At 45.8% G+C, this 24,240-nt stretch overlaps 2 protein-coding genes across 3 annotated transcripts in view; both read left to right on the top strand.

Annotated features, from left to right (window-relative positions):
* The first annotated feature begins 1,854 nt into the window (after nucleotides 1-1,854).
* On the top strand, nucleotides 1,855-12,535 carry armc10 (armadillo repeat containing 10). Of its 2 annotated transcripts, XM_084476951.1 has the most exons (6): nucleotides 1,855-2,357; nucleotides 2,429-2,574; nucleotides 2,685-2,819; nucleotides 2,936-3,112; nucleotides 8,253-8,324; nucleotides 11,183-12,535. In XM_084476951.1, the coding sequence occupies exons 1-6, from the start codon at nucleotides 2,090-2,092 to the stop codon at nucleotides 11,432-11,434; spliced, it is 1,050 nt and encodes a 349-aa protein (XP_084333077.1). In that variant the 5' UTR covers nucleotides 1,855-2,089; the 3' UTR covers nucleotides 11,435-12,535. The 2 variants fall into 2 exon arrangements, with proteins under 2 accessions (XP_084333077.1, XP_084333078.1); XM_084476952.1 differs by lacking the exon at nucleotides 8,253-8,324.
* A 1,393-nt stretch (nucleotides 12,536-13,928) lies between these two features.
* Nucleotides 13,929-24,240, top strand: part of LOC311357711 (DENN domain-containing protein 5B-like) — a gene marked incomplete at its 5' end in the record, with an annotated part of 33,052 nt that continues 22,740 nt past the window's right edge. The window contains 4 exons of the mRNA XM_084477742.1: nucleotides 13,929-14,004; nucleotides 17,039-17,148; nucleotides 17,258-18,041; nucleotides 20,892-21,079. Coding sequence (XP_084333868.1) covers nucleotides 13,929-14,004; nucleotides 17,039-17,148; nucleotides 17,258-18,041; nucleotides 20,892-21,079 — 1,158 coding nt within the window. The remainder of the gene's footprint in view (nucleotides 14,005-17,038; nucleotides 17,149-17,257; nucleotides 18,042-20,891; nucleotides 21,080-24,240) is intronic.

Below are 24,240 nucleotides of genomic sequence, written 5' to 3' on the forward strand. Positions count from 1 at the left end.
CTAGATTTCTGGCTTTGATTGAGGTTTTCAGGGACAGAGAGTGAAGGTGTTACCGTTTTAGCACCAAATACTATTATCTCGGTTTTATCCTCATTTAGTTGAAGTTTCAGCACATCCAGTCTTTGTCTTGCTCAATGCACTGCCACAACAGATCAATGGGCTGATAGTCATTTGGTGATAGAGGTACATAGATTTGCGTGTCATCAGCATAGCAGTGATGGTCAATATTGTTATTTTGCATGATTTGCCCTAGTGGGAGCATGTAGATGTTGAATAGAGAGGGTCCTAAGATCAAACCTTGTGGGACTCCACATGTCACGTTTGTTGATTCTGATGCAATGGAATGGAAACAAAGTAGTTCCTATTTTGTAGATAGGACCAAAACCAATTTAAGACTGTGCCTGAAAGCCCCACCCAGTTTTCTAATCTGTCCAAAAGTATTGTATGGTCTACAGTGTCGAATGCAGCACTGAGGTCTAGTAGCATTAATATTGAGATTTTGCCAGAGTCTGTGTTAAGACAGATGTCGTTCAAAACTTTAATAAGGGCGGTCTCGGTGCTGTGAAGGGGTTGAAATCCGGATTGGAAGGTGTCATAGCAACCAGTTGATGCCAGGAAGTGATTAAGTTGCTGCTTTCTCAATGAATGAAATTTAAAAAATGAATGAAAATGTTTTTTGACAGTATTTGATTTTGTCTGAATGATGGAGGTGAGGCTGGAGGTCAGTGTCGATGGGGGAGGGCAGAGGAGGGGGGGTGAGGCTGGAGGGCCGTCGATGGTGTAGATGGCGTCGGGCGGGCTGTTGTCTCTCTTTAAAGACCGGGTAAACCAAATTCAGTATTTTTCTTCTTATCATATTAATTAGGCCTTAAATGTGTCCCTCAAAACATGTAAAAAATATTTTTCCCATTCATCATTTCCTTGAGGAGCTAGGCCTCAGAGAATGTTCTGTGTGCAGGTTTAAAATGGGCGGGTCTACATCGAAGACCGCTTTACGTAAAGCGGTCGCCCGATGTAGACCCGCCCCCTGCTGCCCTCTAGGTATAAATACATTAACCGCGCACTAGCATTCTGTGGTTTCACCCGTCTATGGTTTTACCGCTCACGAGTCTGGTTTGAATTGTCAGTTTGCAGCTAGCTTGCCCGTTATGCCTCTTCAACCTCGTTGGTGCATCTTCCCTGGATGCCACAGTGGGAAACGTAACGTTAACGGTTCGTTTACTTTATTTAAGTTTCCGACCGAAGACGGTCTCTCTCCGGTGATGGGCGTGGTTTCCTGGCCTGCAGCGCACACGCCCCCACCGTCCTGAGCCAGGGATTACTGCTCATTTTTCATCAACTTTGAAGCATAATTTTATATACTTCGCGATTTTTTTAGTCCTTCAAATTTGGCAGGGTGGTTAATAATATATTTTCCTGTGGTATTATAAACTCAAAACCCATAATTATTTTTGGTTTACCCGGTCTTTAAGGTCTGTGGTCTGTCTGTCTGTGTGTCAGATAGCAGACAGACCACACACTAAAGCAAAGGAAAACAATGAAATGGTATAATATGACCCCTTTAATCATAGGCATGCATATTACTCAGAATGGTTGTCAGAATGGTTCTTGGGTTCATAGAAATGTAGTTTTCAAACTGAATCCAATTTAAAGTGACTGTTGTGTGGGAAGTGGATCATAAACTGTTAGACGAGGCGTCTGCGGACCAGTGGTGTTATGAATGTGTCACAGGGGAAAGGGCGCCACCGTGTGGCCGAAACCTCTGGAGAACTCCTGGGGGAGAACTCCGTGAAACCTTTGGTCGGCCGGCCACTGCCAGCAATCTCGAACAACGAATCAGAACAAGTGCTAACTGCTAACGGTGAGTTTACGTCAGAAACATGAGTGAATTGAAATGTCAAAAGTCATGAGTTTCCGTAGGTTTTTCATTCACGTAATCTGACATGATCGCCATTTCAGGTAGAAGCATTTGCACGGAGCCAATTTATATCATCATGGTGCCATAGATAGCTGAAAGCTAATAGTGGCTAGCGGGGTTCGAACATAAGACAACATGGGGGACAGCGGCGGGGTTCGAACATAAGACAACATGGGGGACAGCGGCGGGGTCTCGCGGCTCGGACACATGAAGGCGCTGCTCGGGGTCCTCGCGGGAGCCGGAGCTTCTTACGGGATTTATAAACTTGTCACTGGGGAAGTTTTCGAGAGGAAGCAGAAGGGTGCAGGAGGTGGATGTCCCCCCGGGTCCAGGGTCCAGGACCAGGTCCAGGAGACCCTGCAGCCCGGGAGCCTGTTGGCCAAACTATCAGGGCTAGATGTGGTCCGGACCAGAGGCGCAGTGGTCCAGGAGGTACCAGGTAAGAGGACTGCCCTTCACCAGCAAATAAACTGTTTTCACAACAGCTCACATTCCTGTGTTTTTTAACAGAAGAGATCGACTCGAAATCTCCTGAAACCCTGAGACCGGAACACATCAAAATGCTGCTTTGGTGCCTTCAAAGCAGCAGCGAGCAGACAGACAGGTGTCGGGTCTTGGTGACTTTAGGAAACGCTGCTGCGTTCAGCGCGCACCAGGTACCGCCGGCGAATCCCTTCCTCCACACTGTCGGCCCATTCTGTACTCCATGGATTTAACATAATCCATACGTCTATACTATTGCTGATGTCCACCACGCCCCCCACAGGACGCTGTGAGGGAGCTGGGCGGGCTCCCCCTCATAGCGGGCTGCCTCTCGGACCCTGCAGCGGACGTCAGGGTGCAGACTCTGAATGCCTTGAATAATTTGAGCATGAACGTCAAAAACCAAGATGTTTTGAAGGTAATCCATTCTGGGTACTAGGTCTATTTATCCTTGCTTTGGCCATTATACTGCACTTTTTGGGATCACTGATACAAAGTTCAAACAGTAACTCTGATTTTGTTTCTTTGATCCAGGTCTACATCCCCCAGGTCCTGGAGCTGATAGAGACCTCTCCGGTGAACTCTAACCTTCAGCTGGCCGCCCTGAGGCTGCTCACCAACCTCTCCGCTGCCGACGTCTGTCACCATCTGCTGAGGGACTCCATCCGACTGCTGCTGTCGCTGCTGGTGGTCAGCAGCCAGGCCCTTCAGGTGGGTGGCATCTTCATTTACATTACTAAACACTAACCCCTCCTCCTACATTACTAAACACTAACCCCTCCTCCTACATTACTAAACACTAACCCCTCCTACATTACTAAACACTAACCCCTCCTACATTACTAAATACCTAACCCCTCCTCCTACATTACTAAACACTAACCCCTCCTCCTACATTACTAAACACCTAACCCCTCCTACATTACTAAACACTAACCCCTCCTCCTACATTACTAAACACTAACCCCTCCTCCTACATTACTAAACACTAACCCCTCCTACATTACTAAACACTAACCCCTCCTACATTACTAAATACCTAACCCCTCCTCCTACATTACTAAACACCTAACCCCTCCTACATTACTAAACACTAACCCCTCCTCCTACATTACTAAACACTAACCCCTCCTCCTACATTACTAAACACTAACCCCTCCCCCTACATTACTAAACACTAACCCCTCCTACATTACTAAACACCTAACCCCTCCTACATTACTAAACACTAACCACTCCTACATTACTAAACACCTAACCCCTCCTACATTACTAAACACTAACCCCTCCTCCTACATTACTAAACACCTAACCCCTCCTCCTACATTACTAAACACTAACCCCTCCTCCTACATTACTAAACAACTAACCCCTCCTCCTACATTACTAAACACTAACCCCTCCTACATTACTAAACACATAACCCCTCCTACATTACTAAACACCTAACCCCTCCTACATTACTAAACACTAACCCCTCCTCCTACATTACTAAACACCTAACCCCTCCCCCTACATTACTAAACACTAACCCCTCCTCCTACATTACTAAACACTAACCCCTCCTCCTACATTACTAAACACTAACCCCTCCTCCTACATTACTAAACACCTAACCCCTCCTACATTACTAAACACTAACCCCTCCTACATTACTAAACACATAACCCCTCCTACATTACTAAACACTAACCCCTCCCCCTACATTACTAAACACTAACCCCTCCTACATTACTAAACACTAACCCCTCCTCCTACATTACTAAACACTAACCCCTCCTCCTACATTACTAAACACTAACCCCTCCTACATTACTAAACACTAACCCCTCCTCCTACATTACTAAACACTAACCCCTCCTACATTACTAAACACTAACCCCTCCTCCTACATTACTAAACACCTAACCCCTCCTCCTACATTACTAAACACCTAACCCCTCCTACAATACTAAACACTAACCCCTCCTCCTACATTACTAAACACTAACCCCTCCTCCTACATTACTAAACACTAACCCCTCCTCCTACATTACTAAACACCTAACCCCTCCTCCTACATTACTAAACACTAACCCCTCCTCCTACATTACTAAACAACTAACCCCTCCTCCTACATTACTAAACACCTAACCCCTCCTCCTACATTACTAAACACCTAACCCCTCCTACATTACTAAACACTAACCCCTCCTACATTACTAAACACTAACCCCTCCTACATTACTAAACACCTAACCCCTCCTCCTACATTACTAAACACTAACCCCTCCTACATTACTAAACACCTAACCCCTCCTCCTACATTACTAAACACTAACCCCTCCTCCTACATTACTAAACACCTAACCCCTCCTACATTACTAAACACTAACCCCTCCTACATTACTAAACACCTAACCCCTCCTCCTACATTACTAAACACCTAACCCCTCCTACATTACTAAACACTAACCCCTCCTCCTACATTACTAAACACTAACCCCTCCTCCTACATTACTAAACACTAACCCCTCCTCCTACATTACTAAACACTAACCCCTCCTCCTACATTACTAAACACTAACCCCTCCTCCTACATTACTAAACACCTAACCCCTCCTACATTACTAAACACTAACCCCTCCTCCTACATTACTAAACACTAACCCCTCCTCCTACATTACTAAACACTAACCCCTCCTCCTACATTACTAAACACCTAACCCCTCCTCCTACATTACTAAACACTAACCCCTCCTACATTACTAAACACCTAACCCCTCCTACATTACTAAACACTAACCCCTCCTACATTAGTAGTAGTAGTAGTAGTAGTAGTAGATAACTTTATTATCCCCGTGGGGCAGTTGGGTTTGCGGCACAGTCGCCGGGCACTTCATGACAGGACAACATGAAAGTAGTCCATACATCAGACACCAACAGACATAACATGGGGAACATACAACACACACTGCAACACACACTACAATACACTACATACCCTTGGATATGGCCAGGCCAGCTGGACATAAGATAGCTTATTTACTGATTATTTACTGATTTAAGGCTTTTATAGCTTGTGGTACAAAAGAGAATTTGGATCTGTTCTTAGTCATAAGAGGTGGGCAGAAACGACGCCTAGATGGGAGTAGTTTAAAATAACATGACAGGGGGTGTGTATAGTCACATACAATGTTATTGGCCTTTCTCACCAGTCTATCTTTATAAATGACCTCAATGCTCGGCAGTGTCATCCCAAGTAGCTTACTAGCAGTTGTGACTGTTTTTCTGATGGCCTTTTTTTGTGACTCAGTGGCATTTCCAAACCAGCAAATAATACAGCAAGTTAAAACACTTTCAATAAAAGCAGTGTAAAACATTTGAAGCATTTTGTTATTGACATTAAAAACAAGCAGTTTCTTTAAAAAGTACATTCTTTGCTGAGCCTTAGTGTGCAAAAGGTCAGTCCATGAGTCCCATTTGAGTTTGTTGTCTAATACAATGCCAAGGTATTTGTAGTTTGTAACAACCTGGATAGCCTCCCCATTGATGAAAGTGTCAGTGGATTGCTGTGACTTTCTTTCTTTCTTTCTTTCATTACTAAACACCTAACCCCTCCTACATTACTAAACACTAACCCCTCCTACATTACTAAACACTAACCCCTCCTACATTACTAAACACTAACCCCTCCTACATTACTAAACACCTAACCCCTCCTCCTACATTACTAAACACTACCCCCTCCTACATTACTAAACACTACCCCCTCCTACATTACTAAACACTAACCCCTCCTAAATTACTAAACACTAACCCCTCCTCCTACATTACTAAACACTAACCCCTCCTCCTACATTACTAAACACTAACCCCTCCTACATTACTAATCACTAACCCCTCCTCCTACATTACTAAACCCTAACCCCTCCTCCTACATTACTAAACCCTAACCCCTCCTCCTACATTACTAAACCCTAACCCCTCCTACATTACTAAACACTAACCCCTCCTACATTACTAAACACTAACCCCTCCTCCTACATTACTAAACACTAATCCCTCCTCCTACATTACTAAACACTAACCCCTCCTCCTACATTACTAAACACTAACCCCTCCTACATTACTAAACACCTAACCCCTCCTCCTACATTACTAAACACCTAACCCCTCCTCCTACATTACTAAACACCTAACCCCTCCTCCTACATTACTAAACACCTAACCCCTCCTCCTACATTACTAAACACTAACCCCTCCTCCTACATTACTAAACACTAACCCCTCCTACATTACTAAACACTAACCCCTCCTACATTACTAAACACTAACCCCTCCTACATTACTAAACACTAACCCCTCCTCCTACATTACTAAACACTAACCCCTCCTCCTACATTACTAAACACCTAACCCCTCCTCCTACATTACTAAACACCTAACCCCTCCTCCTACATTTCTAAACACTAACCCCTCCTCCTACATTACTAAACACTAACCCCTCCTACATTACTAAACACTAACCCCTCCTCCTACATTACTAAACACTGACCCCTCCTCCTACATTACTAAACACTAACCCCTCCTCCTACATTACTAAACACTAACCCCTCCTCCTACATTACTAAACACTAACCCCTCCTCCTACATTACTAATCACTAACCCCTCCTCCTACATTACTAAACACTAACCCCTCCTACATTACTAAACACCTAACCCCTCCTCCTACATTACTAAACACCTAACCCCTCTAGTACTACGTGTCTGTATTCACTGTCGCTTTGGATAGAAGTCTGCTCTCTCTCGCTGCTAGGTCGTCTGTCATCTGCTGGAAGAAAATATGTCTTAGAACTATGACTACAGTCGTTAATGTTCCAATCTGCCCTGGCTCCATGTCTAACCCCCAGCCCTTCAGCCACGTGGAGGAAGGCTGGGCTGATCCTATAGGGCAGGGATGGGCAACTTTCATGATAAAGAGGGCCACAATTTTTCATCACCATCAGAGGGCCACATGACCACACACTTCAACGAATCGGATTTGAGAGAAGCTACAAAATAATTGTATACAGTGGTTCGATAAAGATACTATCGAACCAACATACATTCATTTCATAGGGACAAATACAACAAGTTTGTTTTAAAAGAAACAACAACAGCCACATGAGTGATCAGTATTTTTTTTCAGTGCAAAACGCTCTCATACATCATCATTCAATGATGGCACAAAACTGAAAAACAGCGGCCCAAGTGCTTCAACAACAGCATCATATTCAGTGCATTTTTGCTCCCACTCCACTTTCAGAATTGAAACACATTTGCCCACATACATCATATACGTGCCCAATCTCACTCACAGCAGGTAGCCTAAATCAGGCTCTCTCTTAACGAGATACTTGTGGTTTCGCCTGCTGGCGCACAATAGACTGAATATCAATGTCAATCTTTGCATCCAATCCGCATCAGATGACAGAGTCTGTGAGCCTGTTTCTCTCTTGACTTGACTAAATGTGCTTCATTATTGAAAAACTTCCCTCTCGAATGTAAGCGCTCCCAAACAAGCTGGCCATTGAGAGAGCAAAGTCCCTCAGGAGTGGAGAACGTGCCTCTGGTAGCAGTCTCAAAAGAAATTCCCCTCTCATTGCCCTTTGTTTGGAAAAAATGGAAAAACTGAGCCGTCCATTGGTGAACAGTATAATTATAATGAAAATATGAAATATTCAATGAAAATATTCAGCATTTTAAGAAATGATCTACGGGCTGCACTAGGCGACGACGCGGGCCGTCAGTTGCCCATCCCTGGTATAAGGCATTCCTTTAATGTGAAAAGGGACTCAAAATTAACATCTGAAAATATCCTTTCTTCAGATTCAAACTTTGAAGGTCCTGGTGAATTTGTCATCCAATCCCGATATGATGGATGACATAGTCCAGGCCCAGGTAAGAATGAAACTCTCCTGGTTGTTGTTAAACTATGAACTCGTATAAAGATCATAACTGACCTGTTGGTGTCCAAACTGTCAGGATCAGTGTTGATGTATGTTCTAGATGCCACCTGTATTGTATAATCTCGATTGTAAATAAAATATATGTTACAAGTTATACTATTACTATCAGTGGCGGCACAGGCGAAGCGGGCAGCCGTCCGGGGCGGCATTATTTCATGACACATGGGGGGCGGCACGAGCATGCGATCAAAAAAAAAAATCATCCGCTCTGCAAAGCGGTTTTCTATAATCTATCATATCGCTGTGTGGGGAATTGGAATATTGGCGCCCCCTCCGGCTGCAGGCGCCCTGCTCCCTGAGGAGGTGCTGTCACAGAAGCTGTGTGAGAAGGGGAAAGGGGAGGGGGGCGCGGGGGACAGTTCACCTCTGGGTCTCCCAAATGGAACGGACAAGGGGGTGAACGCACTGTTAGCGTGGATTGAAATCCTTATTGAAGCCTGCAGGGTTACGTGATAAACATACGGAGGAACGCGTTCGCTGAGCTGCCCCGCCCCAACATTGCATGAGACGTTAAACTCGCTGCCCACAACCATCAAACAAAATTTGATGTCAACAGACCAAAAATAGTCAGAAAGCCTACAGAAACTATAGATAGTTAATGTGACATTATTAATATCACATTATTAAAAATAGACTTGGAGCAATGATTTCCAAACTATTTCTTTGGGAGCATGCTGTTGCAAGTAGTTCCCCGCCCCACCTGCCCACATGGACGGTACGCGCCTGGTATAGAGCAACACTCGAATGGAACTACTAATGGAATTAGTGGGCTAAAGTCAGTCACACCTTGAATTTCTTGCAATTGAGAAATATAAGTTTATCTTTCACTCATATTGTTATGATAAAACATGGCTGTTTATGCTTATGTTATATGGGGCTCGCCTGGGGCGTAATTCAATGTAGGACCGCCACTGATTACTATCATTTATTCATGACTTTCATTTTTGGAAAAGCTTCAGAATTAATCACCTTAACTTTTTAAATACTAACCATGTGGTGGAGGGTGTTGATGAGGCAGGGGTTTGTGAGGTCATTGTGGTTTGGATGTTGTGGTTATTGGAAATGTTTTTGATGGTGGTGGTGGTTCTTGGTTGTAGGTGATGGTTCTTGGTTGAAGGTGATGGTGGTTCTTGGTTGAAGGTGATGGTGGTTCTGGGTTGTAGGTGATGGTGGTTCTGGGTTGTAGGTGATGGTGGTTCTCGGTTGATGGTGACGTTGGTTTCTTGGTTGTAGGTGATGGTGGTTCTTAAGGTGATGGTGGTTCTTGGTTGTAGGTGATGGTGGTTCTTAAGGTGACGGTGGTTCTTGGTTGTAGGTGATGGTGGTTCTTGGTTGAGGTGACGTTGGTTTCTTGGTTGTAGGTGATGGTGGTTCTTAAGGTGATGGTGGTTCTTGGTTGTAGGTGATGGTGGTTCTTAATGTGACGGTGGTTCTTGGTTGTAGGTGATGGTGGTTCTTGGTTGAGGTGATGGTGGTTCTTGGTTGTAGGTGATGGTGGTTCTTAAGGTGACGGTGGTTCTTGGTTGTAGGTGATGGTGGTTCTTGGTTGTAGGTGATGGTGGTTCTTAAGGTGATGTTGGTTCTTGGTTGAGGTGATGGTGGTTCTTGGTTGTAGGTGATGGTGGTTCTTAAGGTGACGGTGGTTCTTGGTTGTAGGTGATGGTGGTTCTTGGTTGTAGGTGATGGTGGGTCTTAAGATGACGTTGGTTCTTGGTTGTAGGTGACGGTGGTTCTTGGTTGTAGGTGATGGTGGTTCTTAAGGTGATGGTGGTTCTTGGTTGTAGGTGATGGTGGTTCTTGGTTGTAGGTGATGGTGGTTCTTGAGGTGATGTTGGTTCTTGGTTGTAGGTGATGGTGGTTCTTGAGGTGACGTTGGTTCTTGGTTGTAGGTGATGGTGGTTCTTGGTTGTAGGTGATGGTGGTTCTTAAGGTGATGGTGGTTCTTAAGGTGACGGTGGTTCTTGATTGTAGGTGATGGTGGTTCTTGGTTGTAGGTGATGGTGGTTCTTGGTTGTAGGTGATGGTGGTTCTTGAGGTGACGTTGGTTCTTGGTTGTAGGTGATGGTGGTTCTTAAGGTGACGTTGGTTCTTGGTTGTAGGTGATGGTGGTTCTTGGTTGTAGGTGATGGTGGTTCTTGGTTGTAGGTGATGGTGGTTCTTGAGGTGACGTTGGTTCTTGGTTGTAGGTGATGGTGGTTCTTAAGGTGACGTTGGTTCTTGGTTGTAGGTGATGGTGGTTCTTGGTTGTAGGTGATGGTGGTTCTTGAGGTGACGTTGGTTCTTCGTTGTAGGTGACGGTGGTTCTTGGTTGTAGGTGATGGTGGTTCTTAAGGTGACGGTGGATCTTGGTTGTAGGTGATGGTGGTTCTTGGTTGTAGGTGATGGTGGTTCTTAAGGTGACGTTGGTTCTTGGTTGTAGGTGATGGTGGTTCTCGGTTGTAGGTGATGGTGGTTCTTGAGGTGACGTTGGTTCTTGGTTGTAGGTGATGGTGGTTCTTGGTTGTAGGTGATGGTGGTTCTTGGTTGTAGGTGATGGTGGTTCTTGGTTGTAGGTGATGGTGGTTCTTGAGGTGACGTTGGTTCTTGGTTGTAGGTGATGGTGGTTCTTGGTTGTAGGTGATGGTGGTTCTTGGTTTTAGGTGATGGTGGTTCTTGAGGTGACGTTGGTTCTTGGTTGTAGGTGATGGTGGTTCTTGGTTGTAGGTGATGGTGGTTCTTGGTTGTAGGTGATGGTGGTTCTTGGTTGTAGGTGATGGTGGTTCTTAAGGTGACGTTGGTTCTTGGTTGTAGGTGCCTGCGTCCGTGGTGCTGCTGTTTGACCTGCAGACGGCCCCTGCGGTGCTCCAGCGCCTCCTGGCCTTCGCGGGGAACCTGAAGGCGTGGACGCCGTCCTCCCCGGTGGCGGCCGAGCTGCGCAGCCGGCAGGACTGCCTGTACCGGGTGCTGCTGGACCCGTCCTCCACGCTGCACAGCAGGCTGGTCCAGCTGCTCTCCCACCCCGACCAGGAGGTCCGCGCACACGTAGCTCATGTGCTCCTGTGAGGCAGAAGACTCCCTGGTGTCCGTCTGCTCCACGGGGCCCCACAGCGCCGCCTGGAGGCCGCGGGGGGCCCCCTTCTGGCTGTAGTCCAGGTGTGGCTGGAACTCGTCTGCACCCGACACACAGGTTGGCAGAACCACGGAAAACGGGGAGGCCATTTTGAATGACTCATCCATTTAAAAAGTTTCCCTGTTCTGTTCAGTTTGTGACCCGGTGGAAGAGACCTCTTGATCTGCACACAAGTCCTCTTTTCTAAGTGCTTCCTGTCTGCCACATGTTGTTAAACAGCAGGTTAAACAGAGGAATATCCAAAGCTACTGCCAAATCCTTGACTCTGTGACTCTGTTGTCTGTAGTAAACATGAATAATGTAAGCGGTAAAGCTGAGGTCCTGCTGCAATATCTGCTACAGCTGGTGGAATACAATGACTTTGGCTATCTATAATATTAAAAAAACTAACAAAGCCCATTTGTAATGAAATAGTGTATTTGCTAAATAACACCCAGAGTGAAAGAGCCCGCACAGAGGGCCAGGGAGCTGTGATGTTATTGACTAACAGATGGACTTGATATCACTGTATGTCCTGGGTACCAAAATGGATGCAGCTTGGGTCTGCAATTGTCTCATGCAATGTAATCATTATTACTGCTATAATAAGTAATCGTTATTACTGCTATAATAATGAATCAATGTAATCATTATTACTGCTATAATAAGTAATCATTATTACTGCTATAATAAGCCTTTCAACCTTGTGTTTACCAACAAGTTATAGATCCGGCTTTAATTTAATACTGTTTAATACTGTCAAAGCCCAATAGGTGGCCCTGCACTCTGTGTGTCTGTGTGTGTGTGTGTGTGTGTGTGTGTGTGTATGTATATATATATATATATGTATGTATGTATGTATGTATATATATGTATGTATATATATATGTATGTATGTATGTGTGTGTGTATATATATATATATATATATATATATATATATATATATATATAGGGCTAATGCTATCAACCAGTGAGATATTTAGTGTGGCACTTTTTATGAAGGCCAACTCCAACAGAAATGCCTGTTTTGTCTGCTTTAATGTCTCAATACATTACTGATGTAAAAGGTTTGTCCCCAATTATTATCAGTCCTCATTTGACTTGCATTTAACTGACTGATTTATGGGTCGATTCACACAATTCAAGGAGAATTAATGATTTGGAATCTAGTGGTGAGTGTACAGATTCAAACCACTAAAGTAAAACAGGAGTAAAGTCCTTTGTTTTAGCTTGTCTCTGCCAACCAGTGTGTGAAGGCAGGTGGTGTAGATGTGTTGCAGCTCTCTTAACCAGCTATGGTTAAGAGAGCCAACCTTAACCAGCTATGGTTAGGGTTAGGTTTAGGGGTTAGGGGTTATGGGTTAGGGTTTAAGGTTAGGTTTAGGGGTTATGGTTAGGTTTAGGGGTTAGGGTTAGGGGTTAAGGTTAGGGTTAGGTTTAGGTGTTATGGTTAGGGTTAAGTTTAGGGGTTATGGTTAGGTTTAGGGGTTATGGTTAGGGGTGAGGGTTAGGTTTAGGGGTTATGGTTAGGTTTAGTGGTTAGGGTTAGGTTTAGGGGTTATGGTTAGGGTTAGGGTGATGGTTAGGGTTAAGTTTAGGGGTTATGGTTAAGTTTAGGGGTTATGGTTAGGTTTAGGGGTTATGGTTAGGGTTAAGTTTAGGGGTTATGGTTAGGTTTAGGGGTTATGGTTAGGGGTGATGGTTAGGTTTAGGGGTTATGGTTAGGTTTAGTTGTTAGGGTTAGGGGTTATGGTTAGGGTTAGGTTTAGGGGTTAGGGTTGGGACTCTTTTGTGACGCTCTCGAATGCTCACAGCGAGGGTACCGTAGCGTCCAGTTGAGTTGCATGCAACCCGGCAAATCACAGACAGAGTAGGGCGGGTCTTCGCGTGGCCATCGTAGGAAAAAAAATATCGCGACCCGCTCCCCACAGGAACATGAAGGGCTCATCTAACGGAACGGAAACACAAACATCTCATCTTCATGGGATAATACACTAAAAATACTTCTGAGAAGTCCGTTCGGCTAGATGACATGATTCAATTGTCCACAATGCATCTTTAAAAATACAACACGTAAACAATGTCCGTCCCACCGACAGCCAGTCTCCTCCCAGTCTGAGCAACATCCTACTAGTACTGGTACTGGGACGGCAAGTCTTCTCTCAGTCGGAGCAACACCCTACTGGTACTGATACTGGGACGGCCAGTCTCCTCCCAGTCGGAGCAACACCCTACTGGTACTGATACTGGGACGGCCAGTCTCCTCCCAGTCGGAGCAACACCCTGGTACTGATACTGGGACGGCCAGTCTCCTCCCAGTCGGAGCAACACCGTACTGGGGACTGATCCTCGCGTCATAGCCGAACCGGCGACCAGCAGCAGCAGAACAACACAGCTGGGATTCAGACGAGCGTTACTGGAGATGGAAGTAGAATAAAGGTTGAAGATGACCGGACTCGCGCAGTACTTCGTGGTGGTCGGAGTGGACCCGGACTCCGGCCTCGAGCCCCAACATCTAGCAGGTGCGTTATTAACATGAGATAGATGTTATTAACGACATGAGAGATGTTATTAACGACATTAGAGAGATGTTATTAACGACATGAGAGCTGTTATTAACGACATCAGAGAGATGTTATTTACATTAGAGAGGGGACGTTATTAACATTAGAGAGGAGACGTTATTAACATTAGAGAGGAGCTTATTCTGATGATAAACAACGTGCAGTCAGTGTTGATGGAAGCTTTGCTCTATGTCAGCGTACGACACTAAAACGATGGAAACCATTTGATGTTGACCAACATCACTCCATCCCTCATTACCGGGGAACACAGACCGTATACCTTTAACCTGATCCTTCTAGATTAAGGAAAGACCAATATCAGGGCCATGTAATTAATGGAATCTAAACGGGCTCTTTCCACTGTTTCATTACAAACCCAGCGTTAATGGTCTTTTAAAAACCGCAATTTACATAAATAAATACAACGATAATATAGTCCCTCCGTCCTGGCTCAAAGATGGACATATCGACCTTCAATACTACAGAGCTGATGTGGGCTGGCCTACACATCCAGTTAGCATAGCGCTCACCAAGGCACTGCTACCCGGCCACTGCATGAGGCTGTGCTAGAGAACTCATCACTGCATGAGGCTGTACTAGAGAAATCATCACTGATGATTGTGGGGCTGACACAAATCATCACTGCATGAGGCTGTACTAGAGAACTCATCACTGCATGTTGCTGTGTACCATGTCTGTTCTAATGCATCACTAGTGTCACATTAATGAATGAGGACAGCAATTCAATTCTGGTGGACAACAGAGCGCAGCTGAGCTGTTATGTAACAGGAGTACAGTGCAGTACAGCGCTCTTCCTTTTGGGAAGGATCTGTATATCTGATCAAACACTCTAAAATACATCCTGCATGTAACTGCATTCCTGTAACTGTCAAAAGGATTGTCATTGATACACACACATGACTTTTGCTTGCTTTAGTGTGTGTGTGTGTGTGTGTGTGTGTGTGTGTGTGTGTGTGTGTGTGTGTGTGTGTGTGTACAGACAGTAGGCTCTTGTTAGGACCTCAATAGTTTCCACAGTCTTCTGCTGCCCGACCACATCTCTCCCTCCATGGTTCATATTCAGAGTGTCTCTGAATCAGGGCGTTGATGAGGACAGAGAGGCAGAAGTCTCCTCTATTCCTTCATCATGTATAATACTAGCATCATCCAAAGCCGCACGCACGCACACACACACGTGCACGCTCTAATCTGTCCTGATTTAAGGAGCGACCATGGGGATGGTGTCAGTGAATAATATTAAACAGCATGAATCTGTTGGTCAACGTTGTCCTCTAGAGATGTTTCAGGTCAGAGGGGCCAGCAGGTCTCGACTAGAGCGCTCCACTCTGAGCCAAAAGGTTCTATGTTCGATACCCAGTGTCCACGATGCCTAACCCTGAATGGATCAGTATTCACTGGAGTCACGTTTGGTAACAAACATCTACTGAATTAATAAGTTGCAGTCTTTACATCCTGACAGAAACCAATAATCTAATTCTCTGAAAAAGAAAATGCAGATATAGTATTTGTAGCTGTGAGAGGACTGCAGTTCATTCCTCTAATCACTCCAGAAGAAGAAGAAGAATCATTGAATTCATGCTTTTCAAGTCCCCAAAGACGCTTTACAGTGAAGGGGGGACCTCACTAACCACCACCATGTGTAGCACCCACTGGGTGATGCACGGCAGCCAATCGGCGCCAGAACGCTCAGCACACACCAGCTGGAGGTGGAGAGTGAGGGAGTTAATGAGTCAGCCAATCATTCAGCGGGATGATGAGGGCGGATTGGATGAGCCTGATTGGTCAGTTTGACCCGGACACCGGGGGTCCCCTACTTTGTGATAAGTGCCCTCTGACCTTTTATGACCTCAGTGAGTCAGGACCTCGGTTTTACGTCTCCTCCGAAGGACTGACATCTGTCGCTGTTCGCCATCATTCCCAGTTCAATCCCCCAGTGGACCAGACCGCCCCCCCGCCTGGGTGACTGTGTGTGTGTGGTAACCATGGTTACCTTGTTAGATGGTGTTTGGAGATGAGAAGCTGCTGACCACATGTTCACCCTCCTCCACCCATCAGCATGTCTGTCTGTCTGTCTGTCTGTCTGTCTGTCTGTCTATATATGCCCAATTATTTTTTTTTATCTATTGTTTTATCTCTTAATTGTTGGTGAAATGTGTCTCTCCTCTCCCCACTGCGTCCTGACCCGTCACATCCTGCTACTGGAGCACACACCACGGTGACAGCGGGCTCAGCTCTAGTCACCTGGACATTGGTGGTTGGTCATCTTTGACCAGCTTGATCTTTTCCTGAAATGTATAAAATGAGTCAAGAAAAATATCAGATTCTGCCATTGAGGCGGATCTTTAGCTGAGCCATCTTCCTCTTCCTGACATTAAGACGTCTCCTCTACACTGCATCTTCATCATAATGAGTTTTTCACTTTTAGCTTCTCTATAAACTAAAAGAATGTTGACCCTTGACCCCAATGTCTCCTCCTGACCCGCAACCTCTGCGTCCAACAAATAAATGCTTTGTTTAACCAGCTCTCTCTCTCTCTCTCTCTCTCTCTGCTGCCTCTCTCTCTCTCTCTCTCTCTCTGCTGCCTCTCTCGCTCTCTCTCTCTCTCTCTCTCTCTCTCTCTCTCTCTCTTCTCTCTCTGTCTCTCTCTGCTGCCTCTCTCTCTCTCTCTCTCTCTCTCTCTCTCTCTCTCTCTCTCTCTCTCTCTCTCTCTCTGCTGCCTCTCTCTCTCTCTCTCTGTCTCTCTCTCTCTCTCTGCTGCCTCTCTCTCTCTCTCTCTCTCTGCTGCCTCTCTCTCTCTCTCTCTCTCTCTCTCTCTCTGCTGCCTCTCTCTCTCTCTCTCTCTCTCTCTCTCTCTGTCTCTCTCTCTCTCTCTGCTGCCTCTCTCTCTCTCTCTCTCTCTCTCTCTCTCTCTGTCTCTCTCTCTCTCTCTCTCTGCTGCCTCTCTCTCTCTCTCTCTCTGTCTCTCTGTCAGGAGAAGGATTTGACCAGAGCCCGATCCGGAGGTCGTTCAAGTCGAAGGTTCTCGTCCATTACCCAGAGAGCTCAGAGCGCTGTCCCTTTAACAAAGATGCTGTCAACCTGGTGAGCTTGTCGAGTCCTTCTGAAGGACGCTTTATCTCACAGATGGGAGGGTCGTTTCTACCGTTCTGGAGGTAACCCCGCCCCCTGTCCTCTGGCTCCTCCCCCTCAGCTGTGCATGCCGCGGGGGCTGGCGTTCCGGACGCAGGCGGACGGCCGCGACCCCCTCTTCCACTCCTTCACCATCACCGCCGACGACGGCACGCGCACCTACGGCTTCGTCCACACCTTCTACGAGCGGGTGACCAACCCCCGCATCACCAGCGCCATGCAGAGCCTGTTCCAGATGCACCGCGTGGAGCACTGCAGCTCCGCCCCCGCCGGCCCCTCCCCCTCCTCCTCCTCCTCCCCCTCCTCCTCCTACGTGTCGTCTCCCTCCGCCTGCAGCATGGAGTCCCTCCTCAGCAGTCTGGACGGCTCCGACGCCGACTCCCTGCCGGGCGGCGGCGGCGGGGGCGGGGGCCCGGGCGTGGGCGTGGGCGTGGGCGGGGGTGGGGGCCCTTCCTGCCCGGGCTGCGCGGCGCCCTTCGACCCGGCCAGCGACACCTTGTACGGCTCCAAGGCCCTCTGCCTCCTGATGCCCCTCCCCTTCCTGCAGGCCGCCCGCCACTTCCTGTCCCAGTTGTACCAGGCGGTGATGTCGCCGGCGGCGCCCCCGCTGCCCCTGGAGAGCTACATCCACAACGTCCTGTACGAGGTGCCGCTGCCCGCGCCCGGCCGCTCCCTCCGCTTCCACGGCGTCCAGGGGCCCATCGTGTGCCAGCGGCCCGACGGCGCCGACCTGCCCCTGGGGGACTACCCCCTGGGGGAGGCCTTCGCCCTGCTGGGCGTGGACAACATGGTGCGGCTGCTGACCTGCGTGCTGCTGGAGGTGCAGGTCCTGCTGTACTCTCGAGGTGACGCCTACCCCTAACCCTAACCCTACTTAACTTAACTTAACTTAACCCTCTCACTGGAGCCTACCCCTAACCCTAACCCTACTTAACTTAACTTAACTTAACCCTCTCACTGGAGCCTACCCCTAACCCTAACCCTACTTAACTTAACTTAACTTAACCCTCTCACTGGAGCCTACCCCTAACCCTAACCCTACTTAACTTAACTTAACTTAACCCTCTCACTCGAGCCTACCCCTAACCCTAACCCTACTTAACTTAACTTAACTTAACCCTCTCACTGGAGCCTACCCCTAACCCTAACCCTACTTAACTTAACTTAACTTAACCCTCTCACTGGAGCTTACCCCTAACCCTAACCCTACTTAACTTAACTTAACTTAACCCTCTCACTGGAGCCTACCCCTAACCCTAACCCTACTTAACTTAACTTAACTTAACCCTCTCACTGGAGCCTACCCCTACCCCTAACCCTACTTAACTTAACTTAACTTAACCCTCTCACTGGAGCCTACCCCTACCCCTAACCCTACTTAACTTAACTTAACTTAACTTAACCCTCTCACTGGAGCCTACCCCTACCCCTAACCCTACTTAACTTAACTTAACTTAACTTAACCCTCTCACTGGAGCTTACCCCTACCCCTAACCCTACTTAACTTAACTTAACTTAACCCTCTCACTGGAGCCTACCCCTAACCCTAACCCTACTTAACTTAACTTAACTTAACTTAACCCTCTCACTGGAGCCTACCCCTAACCCTAACCCTACTTAACTTAACTTAACTTAACCCTCTCACTGGAGCCTACCCCTACCCCTAACCCTACTTAACTTAACTTAACTTAACCCTCTCACTGGAGCCTACCCCTAACCCTACTTAACTTAACTTAACTTAACCCTCTCACTGGAGCCTACCCCTACCCCTAACCCTACTTAACTTAACTTAACTTAACCCTCTCACTGGAGCCTACCCCTAACCCTAACCCTACTTAACTTAACTTAACTTAACCCTCTCACTGGAGCCTACCCCTAACCCTAACCCTACTTAACTTAACTTAACTTAACCCTCTCACTGGAGCCTACCCCTAACCCTAACCCTACTTAACTTAACTTAACTTAACCCTCTCACTGGAGCCTACCCCTACCCCTAACCCTACTTAACTTAACTTAACTTAACCCTCTCACTGGAGCCTACCCCTAACCCTACTTAACTTAACTTAACTTAACCCTCTCACTGGAGCCTACCCCTACCCCTAACCCTACTTAACTTAACTTAACTTAACCCTCTCACTGGAGCTTACCCCTAACCCTACTTAACTTAACTTAACTTAACCCTCTCACTGGAGCCTACCCCTACCCCTAACCCTACTTAACTTAACTTAACTTAACCCTCTCACTGGAGCCTACCCCTACCCCTAACCCTACTTAACTTAACTTAACTTAACCCTCTCACTGGAGCCTACCCCTACCCCTAACCCTACTTAACTTAACTTAACTTAACTTAACCCTCTCACTGGAGCTTACCCCTACCCCTAACCCTACTTAACTTAACTTAACTTAACTTAACCCTCTCACTGGAGCCTACCCCTAACCCTACTTAACTTAACTTAACCCTCTCACTGGAGCCTACCCCTAACCCTACTTAACTTAACTTAACTTAACCCTCTCACTGGAGCCTACCCCTAACCCTAATCCTACTTAACTTAACTTAACTTAACCCTCTCACTGGAGCCTACCCCTAACCCTAATCCTACTTAACTTAACTTAACTTAACCCTCTCACTGGAGCCTACCCCTAACCCTAACCCTACTTAACTTAACTTAACTTAACTTAACCCTCTCACTGGAGCCTACCCCTACCCCTAACCCTACTTAACTTAACTTAACTTAACCCTCTTACTGGAGCCTACCCCTACCCCTAACCCTACTTAACTTAACTTAACTTAACCCTCTCACTGGAGCCTACCCCTAACCCTAACCCTACTTAACTTAACTTAACTTAACTTAACCCTCTCACTGGAGCCTACCCCTAACCCTAACCCTACTTAACTTAACTTAACTTAACCCTCTTACTGGAGCCTACCCCTACCCCTAACCCTACTTAACTTAACTTAACTTAACTTAACCCTCTCACTGGAGCCTACCCCTAACCCTAACCCTACTTAACTTAACTTAACTTAACCCTCTCACTGGAGCCTACCCCTAACCCTAACCCTACTTAACTTAACTTAACTTAACCCTCTCACTGGAGCCTATTGGACGCTCTTTGGGCTTTAGGCCTGGACTCTGTTCAGCCGTCAGATGAGGACAAACAGCCCAGTTAGTTGATTTGTCGTGCAGTAAATCAACTGTACGAGTTATGGGGGAGTTGGGTTGTGGGAAAACGACAGAGCTTTAGACTTTGCGATAAGGCATTTTGTAGTGTTCTTAAGTCGTTCTTCTCAAACGCACATGGCTAAATGGCGATGTGCCATTGTCTACAGTCGTTGCAGGCGTGCTTGCGCTAAATGCTAGAATCGTTACAAGGAGGTCATTTTGAAAAATGATATTGGCAAATGTTGTTTTAGTAAAGCCACGACAGACAGATGGTTTCATCACCCAGACCGGGATTGTCCCTGCAAGAAGTTTACTTTGAGTGTAATTTAGAGCTCTGTGAGATGATCTTTTCTTTTAGATATCTGCATCTGCCTGCGTCTTTGTTTGAGAGTTTAGAGTTGAGACCCCTGCTGGCTCATTGCGAATCTTCATGGCCTCTCAGGAGGGAGGGAGGGAGCCGTGACGGGGAGGGCACCATTCAGCTCTCTCTCTGTGCAGTCCTGTTAATGTGTAGCCGCTCTGCTCCCCCACCAGACCTGCAGTGTTTGATGACGGTGGCGGAGGGCATCACCTGCCTGCTGTTCCCCTTCCAGTGGCAGCACATCTACCTCCCCGTCCTGCCCGCCCCGCTGCACCACCTGCTGGACGCCCCCGTCCCCTTCCTGATGGGGCTCCAGGGCCGGGACGGGGTTCAGAGGTCCGCCCTCAACCTGCCCCACGAGGTACGATGATGGAGAAATAAAACCTCATTCTCCATTATGATCCCCCAGCCCCATAAACGTTGTGTTGTCAACCGTGTGTTTCAGAGGCTAACACTGAAAACTGTTGTTGAGTTTGTTGTTTGCTTGCTGGTTGCTTAATGTTAAAGGAGAATTTCACCGGTGGAGACATGAATCTGTATTGAAAGTGGGTCATATATTTAGTCGAATAGAAACATAAATGTCTAATTTGGTGCCTTCTTGACCGAGAAAAGGCAGACAGTGACTTTTTGGCGCTTGTGGATTGAAGACGACAACTCCCACAATGGCAATCAAAATAAACATTTGAATGTGACCAAATTAATGTAATAACTATTAAGTTAGGTGGTTGTACACAAGGCACTTTGTATATCTCACTAACTTTTTTTCAAAACCAGCCCAAACTGTATGTACCCGCCCAATGCTAACTGTTCCAGCCTAAAGTGATGAAAAGTAGCCCAATTGGGAGGGGAACAGCCCAATCTTGCAACACTGGTTAGTGTTTTTGGGGAAAACTGATCCAAAATTTGATCAGGATGATCAGCGTATTCTGGGGTTTCTAACCGTATAGATTTGCATAGCTGTTTGGATTAGCGATAGTTGTAACACATTGGGTTGGAGAGTTCAAAGTTTAAAATATCCTACCAGGTAGAGAACAAGCGAAAACATATCATTGTGGGCTAAATTGGCAATGGCTGGGGCAGAATGGTTCTCTGCTTACTAAGAGCAACCAACCTGTCCATCAGGAATCCTGAAGTAATACCTTTGGCTAATGAAATCATTGGCAGAATGTAAAGGTACTTCTTTGGAAGCTACCGTCAACCGTCCCTTGGAACCATTTCCTTGCCACACCTTAAAAATAACATAACTGACAGTTTTGGAATAGCCTCAGCTTAGATCTGGTGATAGGCTTCCATGACTGTAAGTCAAATGGCTGAGGAGTTATGAGTCTTTAAAGTTTTAAATTAATTGCTGTAGCACCCCCTATGGTCCTATATGGATGAACCATATGGATTTAGCCAGGTTAACCTTGACCTATGCTTCTTTAAGTACACCAAGTTTGTGTGATGATTGACTCAAGTTAACCCCGCCTTTAGTCACCTAACATTGAGCGTAGGATTTTCAGTTAATTGTTATAGCGCTCCCTATAGCCCGATATAGATACAATGATGATGATGATTGCTTTAAGTTAATCTTGCTTTTTGGCATTAAGTTAATTTTGGATGATTTTGAGCCTCTGGCGGCCATGTTGTTTTGTCAATCAACTTCATTTTAGTTGAGCAGTTGGAACTTTGGTCCCCAACAGCCACTAAGTCGGTCCCACTCAAATCAAACCTTCCGTCTATGAACTGTGGTCATTTTAGTCAGTGGCCACGCCCATCTCGAGATACAATTTGGAGAGTTTCATCTTGACCCATGTGACTATCCCAAGTTTGATGATGATTGGGTTAAGTTAACCCTGCCTTTTGACGTTATGTTAAATTTTGACGATTTTTTATGATTTTTAGCCTCTGGCGGCCATGTTGTTTTGTCAATCAACTTCATTTTAGTTGAGCAGTTGAGACTTTGGTCCCCAACAGCCACTAAGTCGGTCCCGCTCAAATCAAACATTGCCTCTATAAACTGTCGCGATTTTAGTGACAGGCCACGCCCATTTCGATGCCACACCATATTTGAAAATATGCTGACTTTGTCTTGTTCAGAATTTTATTCTGAACAACTTTTGTATTGGAGTCAAGATCATAGAAGTCCAATTTGATGTTGATATGAGCATTTAACTCTTTTCACGGTTTAAACCACACCCCTTTTAGAAGTCAATGGCTCATGGGTGCTTTAAAATGTATTGTACAGACTAATCTTTAAGTCAGATTGAAGATAATGGTCCATAGACGATATGGGCTAAAGGATTTTTGTCAAAGTCAAAAAACCTGGGATCCTTAGGGAATTTAATATTTTAAACTAAATTCAAGATGGCGGCAAATCTGTTCGCCGGAAGTCATAGGTTCTTGAGGCATAATTGTTCACCATGAGGATATGCATGTGTCAACAAAGTTTCATGACTGTAGGTCAAAGCGTTCACGAGATATGCTTGTTCAAAGTTTGCATTTTTGGACATAACTGACAGTCCCTCTATCTCTCACACACGCACGCACACCTCACAAGGTCTGTGTAAAGAACACACTGACAGCAGCAGAAAATGTGTCTTACACCAATGAGCGGACATTAATACATAGCACACAAAATAGGCACGTAAAAGGCCAATGCTCGAGCAAAATAAACACTTGAATGTGACCAAATTAATGTAATAACTATTAAGTTAGGTGGTTGTACACAAGGCACTTGTGTACAAGTGTATATCTCACTAACACTTTTTTTTCAAAACCAGCCCAAACTGTATGTACCCGCCCAATGCTAACTGTTCCAGCCTAAAGTGATGAAAAGTAGCCCAATTGGGAGGGGAACAGCCCAATCTTGCAACACTGGTTAGTGTTTTTGGGGAAAACTGATCCAAAATTTGATCAGGATGATCAGCGTATTCTGGGGTTTCTTACCGTATAGATTTGCATAGCTGTTTGGATTAGCGATAGTTGTAACACATTGGGTTGGAGAGTTCAAAGTTTAAAATATCCTACCAGGTAGAGAACAAGCGAAAACATATCATTGTGGGCTAAATTGGCAATGGCTGGGGCAGAATGGTTCTCTGCTTACTAAGAGCAACCAACCTGTCCATCAGGAATCCTGAAGTAATACCTTTGGCTAATGAAATCATTGGCAGAATGTAAAGGTACTTCTTTGGAAGCTACCGTCAACCGTCCCTTGGAACCATTTCCTTGCCACACCTTAAAAATAACATAACTGACAGCTTTGGAATAGCCTCAGCTTAGATCTGGTGATAGGCTTCCATGACTGTAAGTCAAATGGCTGAGGAGTTATGAGTCTTTAAAGTTTTAAATTAATTGCTGTAGCACCCCCTATGGTCCTATATGGATGAACCATATGGATTTAGCCAGGTTAACCTTGACCTATGCTTCTTTAAGTATACCAAGTTTGTGTGATGATTGACTCAAGTTAACCCCGCCTTTAGTCACCTAACATTGAGCGTAGGATTTTCAGTTAATTGTTATAGCGCTCCCTATAGCCCGATA

This window comes from Micromesistius poutassou (genome assembly GCF_964030765.1).
Source record: "Micromesistius poutassou genome assembly, chromosome: 13".
In the NCBI taxonomy this organism is placed as follows: domain Eukaryota; kingdom Metazoa; phylum Chordata; class Actinopteri; order Gadiformes; family Gadidae; genus Micromesistius; species Micromesistius poutassou.